Genomic DNA, 14930 nt, shown 5'->3' with positions numbered 1-14930 from the left:
GCAGTTCCGTTTTAAGCCCCTCTGCAGCCCGACCCCGGAGCTGAAGTATGGGCTGAGGTTTCTTCCCGCCTGAGGACGGTGGGTGACAGGGCGGGCGCTGCGGCACCCCCTGCAGGAAGGGAGCCGGGTTGGTTGTGCTGCGGAGAGCTGTGCTCAGCCCTGAGGCTCCCCAGCGCCTTGGCTGGCGGGGGGCAGCGCGGGCAGGTGGAGCTGGAGGATGGGGTTGCCACAGAGGCAATTGTTTGAGCGGCAGAAGAAGACCTCTCCAGGGCTGCAGTGAGGGGCCGGGATGGGTGAAGGGGCTCTCCCCAGGCCCCATGGGGACAGGTGTTGGAGATCTCCCGGGGAGCCCCGCAGAACTCCTGCCCGGGGGCGGCGCAGAAGCCCCCGCTCCCCTCCAGCGCTGCCCCGGCTCTCAAGCTGCCTGCGGCTTTCTTGTGCACGGCTTGTGCTGCTGATGGGTTTTCTTCTTTACTATTGTTTTTATGAAAGAATACTTTCCACTTAAAAGAGCCTAAAGCTCTGGTCTTTCAAATAGTTTTAATTCAAAGGCTGAATAAAACCTTTGGTTTGTGAGTGTTCATTGAGTCAGGTCCTTGGGCCGTAAGCATTTTTCTTTTTGCTGTCTTCTTCCCATGCTCTACCAAATACTTCCTGTATGACTTCAAGTGAGTCACATTATCGCTTACAATATGGAGAGAGCAGCTCTGTGGCAGAGCTATGGTAGACCTTGAATGCAGTATTTATAACAAAAACTAACATATATTTAAACAAACCACTGTTCTCTGACAATATTTTGTCTGTTCACAGTTACAGTGTTATATTCAAGGGTTTCAGCAGTTTTTCAGTGTGGACTCTTTTTACTAATAAATTACTTTCTCAGTGGTGGTGGGGGGTGCTTTTACTTTTGAGTGCAGTGCTTTATTCTTTTGAGTGCTTTGCTTTACTCCTGAGTCCTGTGCTCCCATAGCAGTGCACAGATTCAAGATCAAGCATTTGGGTTTTGCTGTTGTTCTATAAAGGCTCCAAGACACTCCAATGTACTTAAGTAAGTTTTCTTTTCCTCCCAGCTTTGGGCACATGCAGGTGTAGAGCTGCTTCGGGGCCTTCTGGCAGCACGTGCAGTTGGATGACCGAGGTCCTGTGTTAGTAGCTCCTAATGAAAGGTCATAAACTCTCATATCACCCAGCCCGACTTCCTTCTCTTGGAGCTGCACAGCCTTGGTCAGCATGTTTGTAGAATCTAATCATGGCAAAGGGAAAGAAGCAAGGATGTCTCTTTATGCAATTACATACTTTAAAGTCAGAGTAGCTCGGTGGTTTTTTTTCCCTCAGGTTCTTTCAGTGAGGAAGGCTGTCTCAGCCTCTTTCTTCTAGATTTTTTCCCTACTGGGTGCCAGAGATCTTTTTTGTTTATGCTGAAGTCTGTTTGGGAAGGTTACAACAATATCCATTCAGTTACTGTGGTCTTGCAGAGCTGAGGTCAGAGTCTGTCTAGCTCAGGGCAGGAGAAATGCCTTTCAAACATTCACATTCTGGCCTGTTTTATTCCTTAGCTTTCAATTTGTTTTCATTTTTGTCTAAGTTTGCCAACAGTTTTTTTGCTCCTTGGCTTCGTTCATAGAATGATGAATGCTTTCAGATGCTTTTCTCCAAAAGTATTCGCAGTCATAACATATGTTGTTGCTAGAAGGTCTCCAGCAACAAGGCTGTTTATGTGGTAAGGGGAAGGATGGAGCAGGTTAAAAATAAATAGTGCCTTATTGGTGACTTATGATCTCTGCCCCTGATGATGGTGTGAAACCACCCTTGGATCACAGAGCAAAGCCCCAAGTGTCGCTGTGGACTCAGCCAGTTGGAATAGTGTCAATACAGGTCACTGACGTGAGGGAAGCACAGGATAGAAACTGTCCCTGTGTTTGCCAGTTGCGATGCAAAAAGAGATCATCAGCCTGTTTTTTCCTTCTAGTTCCTAAATCTGTCTGCACTGGTAGGCAGGCAGATGTGTAGCTGCGTGTTAGAGCAGTGGGTCCTTTCCAAAGTGGAGTGTTTGAAGGATGTGGAGCGTGGGCAAAGAGGACCGTGAAAAGGAAATATCTGATAATGTGTCACATGCCTCCAGTGCCTCTCTCAGTGTGAACTCAGATAGGAACCGATGATGTCAATCCTCTTGACTAAAAGTATACCAGCAGACATGTTTTGCTCTGTATTTTGTAGGTGGTACTGGCAGAAGGAAAAGAGAACACCCTATGTGAAGTTTATGAAGGCAAATTACCCACCTGGGTTCAGTTATGAAGATTTTGGGCCACTATTTACAGCAGAATTCTTTGATCCCAACCAGTGGGCAGATATTTTAAAGGCTTCAGGTGCAAAATACGTTGTTTTAACTTCAAAACATCATGAAGGTAAGTGGGAAGTTTGTGAGTGTTGGTAATTGTTGCCTTTCTGTCAACAGAAGGAAAATCCAAGTGACTTTCCTGCCTGCTAAGAGAGATAGGAAAAGCCAGGAAGGCTTACCTGCTAAAATCAGGAAGCAAACCACCTGAGAAATGTGCATATGTTTTCCTGACTTACACAAAAGCTATGGCCATGAAGCTTGCATAGGATGAATAAGAGATTGTGCCATAATTCTCTTGTTGTAGGTAAGACAGCTTGAAGCGGTGGGTGCAGCTGAGCTTCCCACAGTAGCCATGATTTGTTTTTTGTTGTTGTGCAATTTATTGCTCAAGGAACCACAGAAGTGGATTCTACACTGTTTAATGTGTGGAGAGTTGCCATGTACGGCCAGTTAAGGAGCTCCACAGGTTTCTCCAAGGAAACCAGAGTGTGTTCCAGGAGTCAGCTTCAGAGCTCGAAATGTACACAGGGTATAGCTCTTCCTGATGCGGTGCAGAGAAGCCAAAGCTTTGAACCAAGTCTGTAACTTGATGGGCACAATTGATTTTTGGCACTGTAATTGTAAGATGCTTTGCAGAGAAAAGTAAAGAAAAAGAAAGTGGTTGGAAGGAGATATGGTAGCAAAGAAAGCATAAAATACTAAGATACAGTACGACAGTACACGTAGTGAACGTTGCTGGTCTTTGAGGAGATGTGGGTTCAAGACCGACCGCTCGTAACTATTGAATTTTAGTCTTGGCTCTGACACGTAAAACGTTGGTCTTGGTGGTGCCTGTGGTGCGATTCCTAGGGACTTCAAAAGAGCCATGTTTCATTTAGTCAGTCCTGTGGCCTTGGGTGTGAATTTTTAGCTTGTTTGGTTATACAATTACAAAAATATTGCAAGATCTATTAGGCAATGATTATAAAGTAGTTTGAAGGTGAGAGTGGAGCTCCTCCGGCAGTGGTCTGTCTGTAGAGCGGCAGTGCGTGTCAGTGCCTGTGCTAGGTTACTGCATGTCCCAAACGTTAAATCCCTCCTGATACTTAGTGCTGATATTTTTAAAAGCTGTTTCAGGACTATTTGCGTTCTGCTTTTGCACATGTACCAAGCAGTTGATTGAGCTCTTTTAAATGTCAAGATAAATGAAGAGTTGACATTTGTGTAAGATGTAAGCAGAAGGGAGGAGAATAGTCTTCGAATGCAAACTGGGAAAGCATTTTATCTTCCAGTTGTTGAGTGTTTACTCACAGTTCACATTTGATACATTCAGCAAAAATGCAGATACCTTGGAAGTTGCTGTATTTTTGGTTAATTTAATTGGGACATATGAATGGAATGAATAATTAAGGAGAAAGAATAATTATCGTAAGCAGTACAGAACTGGAACATATAAATGCATATGTGTATGTATAAAAAAAAAAAGATAAACATGTGGCATGGTGTTCTGATGTTATGACTACTGTCATTGTGCATAAAGAGATTTAGCCATACTTTATACCATGATAACAGTATTATTGCATACATGATTTTTGTTCTATTTATTTTTTTGTAACACATTTGTAAACTAATTTATAGGAAGAAGGAATTATAACTTCCCTTCTTCTGCTTCCCTTTCTTATCCTTAAATTTTTCTCTTTTTAGGGTTTACTTTGTGGGGGTCCAAGTATTCTTGGAACTGGAACGCTGTTGATGTGGGACCAAAGAGAGATCTTGTGGCTGAACTAGCAACATCTGTTAGAATTAGGACTGACTTGCATTTTGGGTTATATCATTCCCTGTTCGAATGGTTTAATCCTCTCTTCCTTGAGGATGCCACCAATGTCTTTAAGACAAGGAAGTTTCCAACCAGTAAATCATTGCCAGAACTTTATGAAATTGTCACCAAGTACCAACCAGAAATAATTTGGTCTGATGGAGACGGAAATGCTCCAGATACTTACTGGAACAGTACTGGTTTCTTGGCTTGGCTGTATAATGACAGGTACGTGCTGGTTTAGCTCTTTATCTGAAATGCTGCTCTGTGTCTACTTTGTCTCATTTTCTGCATATTTTGTGTAACCTGTCACCTCTACTTACAAGGACTTAACTAAATATTAATTTTCCTGAAATACAGAATCCAGGTCTTGACAGGATCGCCTAGGCTGGAAAAGACCTTTAAAGATCATCTAGTCCAGTCATTAACGTAACACTGACAAGTCCTCAGATAAACCATATCCTTCAGCGCTATGTCTGCCCGACTATTAAATACCTCCAGGGATGGGGACTCCACCACTCCCCTCAGCAACTTGTTCTAATGCCTGAAACTATGCCTTTAAGTAAAGAAATTCCTCCCAATATCCAATCTAAACCTCCCTTGGTGCAACTTGGGGTCGTTTCCTCTTGTCCTGTCACTTGTTACTTGGTTGAACAGACCAATCCCCACCTTTCTACAACCTCCTTTAAGGTAATTGTAGAGAACAATAGAACTTATCAGAGCTTCCTTTAGAAAAAGACTGTTTCATATTTTTAAAGCACATTTGAAAATTCATCAGCTAAGATGGTATTGGCTATTCTGCCTAAATATAATCTTCCCTAAGTATTGTCTGCTGCACAGACAAACAGGTTGGCAGGATAATTTGAGAATACAGGTGCATTGTCATTGCAGACTGAACATCTGGCAGTGAATGTGAAGTGCAGGCTGATTCCCGGCACACCTCCTGTGAAAGTCTGGAGCATATTTCCCTAAAAAAAGCCAACCTGGACCTTTTGCTAGCGAAGTATGAGAACAGGATTGCTGAAACAACACTTAATCTAATTGTAATAAATTAGTTTGTGGGAGGGATGTGTGTGGGAAAGGATTACACTGGGTGCGATTGCGTTTTATAGAATAAAAATCATAAAGTTTCTCTGTTTGCAGTCCAGTCCGGGACACAGTTGTGAGCAATGACCGCTGGGGAGTCGGCAGCATCTGCAGGCATGGCGGCTTCTACACTTGCAGTGACCGGTACAACCCCGGCCACCTCCTGCCTCACAAGTGGGAGAACTGCATGACTATCGACAAGGGTTCCTGGGGGTACAGGAGGGACGCACAGCTTGATGATTACCTCACAATCGAGGACTTAGTGAAGGTACAGTGGGACAATGGATTTAATTGAACAATGAGTGGATGAAATACTAAATCGCTTTGTTCGTCTGCAGCCTAACACTGGCAGTGTGGAATGTCCATGTAATTCGTATTAATTTTATAGAAATGGCCAAGAAAAAATCACGTATTAAAAATTTACGCTGTTACTTAGAAGCTGTTTCCACTGTAACTGGCCAAGACTGAACTGGATAGTCTCATGATTACCTTTCCTACTAAGTTTTTCTAGTAACTGCACCTCTGAGTTGATGATAAACAAGCAGTTGCAGTTTCAGAGGTCCTGACTGAAGCTACACTTTTTTGCCCCTTCTAGCTGGAAACAGTGAAGCCCCTAATAGTCTTTTCACCTTGTAGTGAGGAACTTTCCTTTCATCCCAATCCATTTAAAGAAAAAAATCCAACACATGTATTACAGACATACAGATAAACACTCGCAGATGCAAAGAGCTGGTATTAATGGAACACTGATTCCCTTAAAAAAAGATTTGAACCTTAGGAAAACCAGATGAAAGGAAGGCTGGTCGATCTTTCAGATAAATGCATTTAATTGCAAAAGTCAGCTAATGAGAGGAAGGTTGTTACTGTTGCTAATCAAAATCTGTTCCTAGTAAAAGATAACTTCAGATTGACAAACTTGTCCTTGTAAAAGATAACTTCAAATCGAAGTAACCTCTTCTCAGAGGCAGAAGGTTTAAATTCATTCAGTAACTTGGTCTCCAGCTGTCTGTTCCTCAGACTTGTGCATCTCAGTCCGTGATCTCTGGAGGGCAGTGTGGATGTACACACAAATATTTCAGGACTGTAGAAAGCTTCCTCCTGTTTTACAGATGTCTCTTCAACATAGGGAGAGCATCAAACAGAGGAAGAAGGAAGTTGCTTCTCTTGGTTTGAGTAGAAATGAAGTGGCACCTATAGCCTTATCCTCCTCTCACGTAGAGAAATCATTTATCTGTTCATTTGTAAAACCCTCATGAAATTCCTGCAGAAGTTGAAACGTTAAAAGGTTGCAGGATCTGACTCTAATGTAGATTCAGGCAGACGTATTGGTGCAAAAAAAAAATGTATTTTGAGCTGTTTCCTGCCATAAAAATTGATGGCAGAGCTGTGTTTCATGGGAAATTAATTTTTGGCTTGAATGTTGCGATCACCCCCAAAGTCTAAACATGCAGCAGTAACATAACTCGTTCAGTTCATCGCTCTGAAGCAGCGTGGCAGATTTAGAAAGTACTTCAAATGTATGATTTCATTAGCCGTAGCCATATGCTCAGTGTATGTGTTTAAAAACATTTCAGCAACTTGTAGAAACAGTGTCTTGTGGAGGAAATCTCTTGATGAACATTGGGCCCACTCATGACGGTCGCATCGCTGTTGTGTTTGAGGAACGCCTGAGGCAGGTGGGTGCCTGGCTGAGAGTCAACGGAGAAGCCATCTACGGAACGAAGCCTTGGAGAGTGCAGAACGACACGGCCGTGCCAGACGTGTGGTAAGGCTGTAAAGCCAAAACGTCGGCTGTGTAAAGAAGCAGTGGTGCAGGCGAAGCTTAGAAATTAAGTCTTAAAGACTTGATGCCACAGAAATCACGAGCGTAGTTCTGACATTGTGAAGAAGTTTAAGTAACTGCACATAAAAGCGTGTTTAAAACTGTAGGTAGGTGATGAGCTTCAGAGAGCATAGTTTTGGGATGGTGCTGAGGCCAAAGGGAAGGTTGCAAGCGTTTCCTTAGAGATCTTGTGCTTCTTATTGTAACTGGGAACAGAAACTGTAAAAACCCCAATATAAATCCAGAAATACAAAACTGCTATGAAGTGTTTATCTGTAAAGGAAGATTCGATGTCACTGTTTAGAGAGAAGGAGGCAAGAGAGAAACTAAAAAGCAAGCCCGCATATTCTGTGTTTCTTTTAAAGGTAAAAATGCATGGGAAGTTAACAGCAATTGTTTGGTGCCTATGTTCAGCCAGTCTCTGGACTTTCCTCTGCCTTTGTGCCTCATAGCAGCTGTAATGCCTCAGTGATCCACCACGCGTTTGGTCTTGACCGTCTTCTCTGCCTCAGTGGGCCTTTTGACTCCTGTTCCCAGTAATATTTGACTGACTGGCTTTAGCCTTGAAGTGCTGAACTGTTTAGTAAAACCACTCCCAAGAGTAATAAAAATCTGTAGGTAAATGAAGGAAGGAGGGAGGGATGTTTCACGTGTATGCCACAAGATTTGCAAAGACATACTGTAGATAATGTCTGTTGAAATTAATTGAAAAAAACCAACCCCGACTACCTATGCAAGGTGGAAGCTTTAGTGTTGCACATACTTTTGTTAATTGTTAATGTCTGTATGTTTGTGTATAGATATGAATTACTGTATTTTTCTGATTATAAGTAAAAATTACCTGTTAATGATTTCCCCCTGCCCTGCCAATACCTTCTTCCTATATGGCTGAGTAGCAGAGTCATTATATGCTTCCTAAAGTTACTACAGATGTTCACCTCTGAATCCAGTTCTTTTACAGTCTCCTTTACCTGTAGTTGGAATATTATTTTCAAGGAACAGTACAGAAAGGGAATAAATTGTCTGAATAGATGGTTATGTATGTGAAAATGTAATTACGGCTGCCTTTTCAAGCGAAGTTTTCCTGTCTTGAAAACACTCTATATAATCACTTCGGGAAATTTACAAGGAAAAACTGACATGCATTTCTGTTCCCCGTTTCCAACCAGGTATACTTTCAGCCCTAGAGAAGGCAGAGTCAATGCTATCTTCCTTAACTGGCCTATCTCTGGGACTCTGGAACTCGGTGAGCCACAGGCTAAGCTTGGAGAAACACAGGTAAAACACACCCCTCCCCACACACCCACTCCTCACCTTCCCGTTTAGAACAGCAAAGCTTTTAACACATGGTGCAAGAAATGAACAGACTCTGAAGAAAATCCCCTCTAGGATTTGTCATGTTCCATCATGTTTTTTTTTCCGTTTCTGGCATCTTTGGGAATCTGTAGCTCTTACGACAGAGTATGTTGGAAGAAACCCAGTAAAATGTTTGCTTTCATTCTGGGGGCTCCTTGTCGTAGTCTTCTCAGTGGGATGTTTGTTCTCCAGCAAACAAAGTCAGACAGAATTGTTGCTGGGATATGTTTTAGGTTGTAAACTGAGGATCATAAGAAGAGGCCAGACAGCTGGGAAAAAACCTGTGCTGCCCGTCCTGTCTCCTGTGTAGGCTCTAACTCAGCACGACCCTCCTTTATCAATAGACCATCCCTGTGACTTTGGTGATACTGTAATTGCTGTCATGGTGCAGGAGTTTCAGGTCAAAGCCTTGCACAAATGGCAAGCACACAAAGAGGTTCTTGTTGCCCAGGGAGGCTAAATAGTCAGCGTGACCCTAGGTGCATGTCTTGCAGCAAGGGATGGTCAGAAGTTGAGGACACCGGTGCCGCACCTACACCAGCAAGTACTGTAACCCAGTGGGAACAGAACAGCTGGTGCTTAGGGCTTGGTATCAACACTGCATTTAAGGTGACGATTCAGTTTGGCTTAGCTCTGTTCTGGTCTCCTGTGTTGGATGTCCAGTAGCTGCTGAAATGCATTAAGGGTGTTTCTGGACTGCCTCTTCTAGTCTAGTTTCATATGAAATTAATCTAACTAGTGCCAAGAGAGCTCTGTGAGAATGAAGAAGGTAATTCCAGAAGTGATGTAGGCATCTCGGCAGTAGAGACTAGTCTTCAGCTGCTCCACTATTTTTCAGCATTTCACCAGCTGCTGTAAAAGTCTTTCTTACCATAAAACCTGTTTGTGTGTGTTTAGTGGAGAGGTTCTTCAGGTCAGCTTTGTTTGAGATACTGGCTGTGCTCTGTAAGAAACAGTAATGCTCATTCAAGCCTACATGTTCCACCACAGGAAACAGACATTTCAGAAACAGGTGATACAAAGCTGTGTGCTGTGACACCTAGAACCCTGCTTAGACCCAAATCCCGTCTCAAATACTTCCCCAAAATGTTTAGGTGCCTGTTACATACAGGCCTAAGTACTCCTCAAGACCCACCATTACTAGCTTTATTACTTACACACCTACTTAGCAAGTGTATTTCCATTATGTTTAATAATTACCATTCATTTGGCTGGTAGGTGGCATTTAAGCATAACTGGATTGTATTTTGTCAATATTGCAATTACAGGCACTTCGTGAAGGCAATGTTCTGATGATGGACTATGTTTCTATCTCAGGTCAAGCTGGTTGGCTACAAAGAACTGCTGAAATGGGTTGCACTGGGAGAAAAGGGAATCATTATAGCTCTACCTCAATTAACTCCTCAGCAAATGCCTTGTCAGTGGGGCTGGACTTTACAGCTGACCGGCATAAACTGAGCCATGCACTGCTGGAGCCTTGGGAATGTGGGAGTTTTGCCGAGTTTCTGATCACTGGTTTCCAGCTCTCACTTGCTTGACTGAGAGCCATCAACGAGGTCACTTTTTTTATGAAAGGTGAGCTGTTAAAGGCTGGGATGGAATCAGCCTCACCTGAAGCCTCGCACTACATGGCTGAAGCACTGTGTTCAGTTTGTTTCTTTGAAATTTTGTGAAAAATCTGAGCATCTACCTTGTTTTCTCTGCATTTTTTTTCAGTCACTTTCTTGCCAGGACAAAAATCCAAACAAATAGACATTAGACTGTAAAAGCTGTGAGAAAGAACAAAGCTAGCTCAAGCCAGCCTTGAAGTGCACACCAGTCAGTCAGATGTATACCTTCTTGAATGCGAGAAATGTAAGTTCCACAAAACTGTACAGTAAAAACTGTCAGTTTTGGAGAAAAGAATGAATGTGTTCCAGTTGTATGCAACAGACAGCTGGTAGTGTAAGCCAAGCAGGGCAATGGATCTGCAAGAACAGTCCTGTAAGGGTTAGAAATTTGTCACATGTGGAGGCAGTGCCTATGTGCATCTTCATTTGTCATCATGATTAAGTCATTAATTTTAAATGTTCCTACTCTTGAGTAATTCAATCCATTATTGGGATACAAGTAAAGTGGGAGGGGTGTTTTTTGCTGTTTCATATAATTTTACATGGTTAAAGCTGGTGCTTGTTTACAGCCATTGTTTTTATACAGTTACCAAGGTGCCTTCTTTGGAACATAGCCTTCCATAACTAACTGTTTTAAAACAAAGAAAAATAATCAGGAGTTGCTAGGGATTCTCAGCGTTGGCAGAGTCAAATTTTAAGCAGAAAGTAGGTTATGTCCAACTTGAGAATTTCCCAAACTCATCGTGTGTCAGGCTGGGTAGGGAGAGCAGACCTGCAGGGTGAAGTTTGCAGAGCAGGGGAGGTACAGGACAACAAAAAGCCTGACTTGGTTCAGTGTAGAGACCAAAGGTTTGTATTTCCCGAGTAATGTTAAGAAGCATAAAACTATTACTGTGTAAGATTTTAAGGGCTTGGCCACATGAAGTTATTGCCTGTCCTGCTAGTAATGTTAATACACGCACAAATGTTACATTAAAATATTTTTATTACAATGCAGACAATTGGGCTCAAAATTAATACAAATTAAGATAAAATATTTACAAGTTAATGTGTACAGTGTAGCTGTTGGAACAGCATAAACGAGAGAACTTCTAAAAATCCACATTCCTTTAGTATTAAGTAACAGAGCGCTCCCCCACATCAGTTCAAGAGGAACGTGCATCAGTTGGCAAAGGCTGTCTGGAGAATGAGAGACTCTTTGGAATAATAATATTTTTAAAGTTAAGGAAATAAAAGGAGTATTCCTTTCTAAGAAGAAAAATCTGAAAGGGAAAAAAAAAAAAAGCCTCACTTCATTCTGCTACCCTGTGCTGTTCTGAGATAACTATCATTAATTTTTTCCAAAAGTTACACCCCAGGCAAACAAATGGGTGTTTTCATAACTTGTAATACTGCCACCAGCTGTCATAAAAATAATCAAATGAATTATGAAAGAGTTAAGCACTTCTAACATAGAAAAGTCTTTACATACAATGATTCTTTCAACAAGAGTATTTTTAATGGGTGCTTGAAAACAGAATTCTATCAGAACAAATATGGGCTCACTCCCACTTTTTTCAGAGTGTTCTTTCTGCTGGTCTACCGCTCCTACACCATTATAAAATTAACCCAAGTCTCATCAGCAGTCACAAGGGATTTGTTATAAATACATGGTCTAGTCCTATAAATGTGCAGTTCATTTCTCTAGTTGCTGAGGGGTACTAAAAGCTTCATAAACATTAGCAGCAAAATCTTTCACTTGTTCCATCATCAACAGGTCCTGGAAGAAATTTAAAAGATAAATTTGCTTAATCAAACACATCCACCACTGTTCTGGTGTTGCAGTGGTTCATAATTCACTATGAGAAAAACACCTGGTGCTCCCAACAAGATGTAAAACTTTCTCTAGAAAGGTCTGTGAGCAGAACTGCAAAGAGAACCAAGGCAAGAGACCCTTTTGTGCTTCCGCACAGTTTAGCAGAGGGAATTGGTTCTAGAGAAACAGCCTGGGTTTGGAAGATGCAAGTTTACAAAAAGTTTAAGTTATGCCAATTTTTTCTACTTTTTTTTCTTCTTTTTTTTTAAAGCCTTTGAAATTAAACAGAATGAAGTACATTCTTAAGAAGAAATATACAACATTCATTTCAAATCTTTACTTAGGATATTTTAAATAAAGGAGATTCTTACCTGAACAAAGTGACTGGGTGTTTCACTGCATACTGAATGGATCTGTCCATTTATTATTGGAATTATCTTGGCTAAAGGAAGACTGACACTGGAAAGACTAGAAGAGGACAAAAACTATTAACTTAGACCTGCTCTGACAGTAGTAAAGTCACTAAACTATGATTATTACAACTGTAGATAATTACTTTTACAAAAGAATTGGAAGTTTTCAAACTAAAATGTGCAGCTGAAGTTTTTCTCCCCTACCAAGTCTCCAATTTAATATAGAGAAGTACCAAAGCAAATTTCAGTGGTTGTTGCAATTACACACAGTTTCACGCTTGCTTCTCATGCAGAAGAAATACAGTTTAGCCAGAGCCTTTACACATGTGTCTATGTGAACAGTTGTGAGAAGTGCTGGTCTAAAATCTCATGCTACTTCAAACTCTAAGCCGGGCTTAGGACAGCTAGCCAAACTACATAATACTACAACTGCACTGGGATATTTTAAGTGATATAAAAAGTATATATTTAAATAAAAACATTACTCTTTGACAGCCATCAGTTGTTAAAATAAACATACATAAACCCAGTTACTCTTCAGGGTTTTAATTTTAGTATTTTGGAAATCAAATTTCAGGGATCTGAACTCAGCTTTTTTATTCGTAACACTCTGACCGCACTATGTAAACCCAAAGTTACTGTCAGAGAAAAAGCTATTTTTGAACAGTCTTCTAGGAAGAGGTAGATCCTGAACACTGGTATCTTTTTTTCAGTGTACCAGCAATGAACCTAAAGCTCCGCAGGTGCTTTGGCTACATGAATTCGGAGAATCATGGTAACGCTGCCCACCTCCTCTAGAACTGCCCTAACCATCACCAAATGGGGGAGCTGCCTGCAAGGACCGGGCTCCTTTCTCATGGCTGGCAGGGAGGTTCTGCAGTTCAGCTTTCGGTGGTCACCACCAGCAGTGGGGTACATCCTCCTTACCTAGACAGGCAGTCTGCTTGTACAGCATTCAGGGAAAAAGAGGAATCATAGAGTGATTTGGGTTGGAAGGGACCTCAAACATCATCGAGTTCCAAACTCCCACCATGGCAGGGACATCTCCCACTAGATCCGACCACTCTGTGCCCCACCCAGCCTGGCCTTGAACACCTCCAGGGATGGAGCAGCCACAACCTCCCTGGCCAACCTCTTCCAGTGTCTTACCACCCTCTAGGAAGGTATAGGGCTTCCAATTTCTACTTTTAGGTCTGCAGGAAATGGTGGGAATGATACCTCATGTAAATTCTAGTGATGTCATGGGTGGGAAGAAACATGCAATGCTCCTAGGGGTCTGCTGCACTGAAGTGAGGAAACTTTATTTATTCTTGAAGAGCAAGAAGCAGAATTATTTCCAGCACGAGAACTTCAAGGAAGCAGGAAAATCAGTGGCCTCTTCTGGAATTCACCATGAACCCCAAAGCATTATTGACATGAGAACCACAACAAAAGAAACCATTTACCTATTTACAGAGCCATTCTGGGAGAGGTCCTGTTCAGTAGGTCTAAAAAACTCTGCCATATTGTCCAGCAGTCGACTGAATCCTCTATTTAAACATGTGCTCAAAACCGTACTGAAGTCTGGACTGGGGAAAATAAAAAAGAAAATAATGGTTTGACTTCTGGAATTTATTTTTTTCCAATTAAAATACCCTGCATGTATTCAGCACTACAGATGTCCCTCCCACAAGGGAAGACATACGACCCAGACAAAAGGCTGTGAGTATGGCCACCTCAAGAAAGAGTAGCTCCCCAGTAACTTCACCACTAGCTCATCAACAACCTAAACTCTACCCAAATAAAGATAAAGCATTCCTCACTTCTCTTTCTTACCAAGTAATAACACAGACAGGACTTATCTTTAAAATGCCTCAGATCTGTAAAGCTGTACTACAAGAATAGTTTGGCATTTGGTTCAATTCCCTGAAATTCAGGGTCTATTGTAGAATCCACACTGCAGTAGCTCTGTGGTAAAAGGAAGCATACAGCCACTCTCAAAACCACACATTAAAAATAAATTCTGATAAGCCAAAACTGGTGTTCATTTTATCAAAGCAAGTAAATCCAATAGAATTACACTCAGTTTACCCTACTTGAGCAGAAGAGAAGCACTCTGTTCCTGCCTAACTACAGAAAAGGTGAGAAAGAGATAGGGGGGTCTGACGGGAAGGGACATCCTGGTGATCTCATTAAGGCAGGATTATTTCTTATAAATGAGCTTCACAGCTCTCAAATTTTGAAAATCCCAGCCTACAATTCATGAATATAAAAATTTAATGGAGCAGAGAGGTCACATTTTGCAAGTGAAAGTCAACAGCTTTTTATATTAAATTAAAGGTCTTACATAAACAATAGTTGTGAGTTTAATATAAATACAGGACATTTCTCTATACCTTTCTAGCATATCTCTAGTTTCATTAAGTAATTTAATTGTAGCAATGTCTCTTTCTGTGAGTCCACAGGCCTAGAAAAAGCAAACACAGATGGTATTTAGTAAGAAATATATTGGCAATTGTTACGATAAGATAGGAGAGTTCTATACCATGGGAATAAGTCAAGATGTGTAAGTCAAATCTATTTAAAAGAAACGACTCACTGTAGTAAATCAGATTCTTTTCAATTTTTGTTCTAATTTTCCTTTTAAATGGTCACTGTAGGGTGCCGGTGTTAGCTCAGTCAGTTAGAGCGTGGTGCTGATAACACCAAGCTTCGGTCCCCATGTGCTGCCTGATC

The 14930-nt window shown here is 41.5% G+C and overlaps 2 protein-coding genes across 2 annotated transcripts in view; one reads left to right on the top strand and one right to left on the bottom strand.

The window, feature by feature from the left end:
• The first annotated feature begins 2158 nt into the window (after positions 1-2158).
• Positions 2159-9878, top strand: FUCA2 (fucosidase, alpha-L- 2, plasma). Its single transcript, XM_009873877.1, has 6 exons — positions 2159-2405; positions 4022-4361; positions 5277-5487; positions 6794-6984; positions 8211-8319; positions 9715-9878. The coding sequence occupies exons 1-6, from the start codon at positions 2159-2161 to the stop codon at positions 9853-9855; spliced, it is 1239 nt and encodes a 412-aa protein (XP_009872179.1). The 3' UTR covers positions 9856-9878.
• A 1454-nt stretch (positions 9879-11332) lies between these two features.
• Positions 11333-14930, bottom strand: part of PEX3 (peroxisomal biogenesis factor 3) — a 6440-nt gene continuing 2842 nt past the window's right edge. Inside the window, exons 5-8 of the mRNA XM_009873876.1 lie at positions 14591-14661; positions 13661-13783; positions 12174-12270; positions 11333-11766 (exon numbers count right to left, since the gene is read on the bottom strand). Coding sequence (XP_009872178.1) covers positions 11683-11766; positions 12174-12270; positions 13661-13783; positions 14591-14661 — 375 coding nt within the window. The 3' untranslated portion in view covers positions 11333-11682. The remainder of the gene's footprint in view (positions 11767-12173; positions 12271-13660; positions 13784-14590; positions 14662-14930) is intronic.

The sequence above is a fragment of the Apaloderma vittatum genome, unplaced genomic scaffold (assembly GCF_000703405.1).
Source record: "Apaloderma vittatum isolate BGI_N311 unplaced genomic scaffold, ASM70340v1 scaffold13877, whole genome shotgun sequence".
Taxonomy (NCBI): domain Eukaryota; kingdom Metazoa; phylum Chordata; class Aves; order Trogoniformes; family Trogonidae; genus Apaloderma; species Apaloderma vittatum.
This window is presented reverse-complemented; position numbering and strand designations above follow the sequence as displayed.

Coding starts and splice junctions, on each gene's coding strand:
- FUCA2 (XM_009873877.1), top strand. CDS start 2,159: ATGTCAATCCTCTTGACTAAAAGTATACCAGCAGACATGTTTTGCTCT. Junction 2,406..4,021: donor AACTTCAAAACATCATGAAG/GTAAGTGGGAAG, acceptor TTCTCTTTTTAG/GGTTTACTTTGTGGGGGTCC. Junction 8,320..9,714: donor CTAAGCTTGGAGAAACACAG/GTAAAACACACC, acceptor TTTCTATCTCAG/GTCAAGCTGGTTGGCTACAA.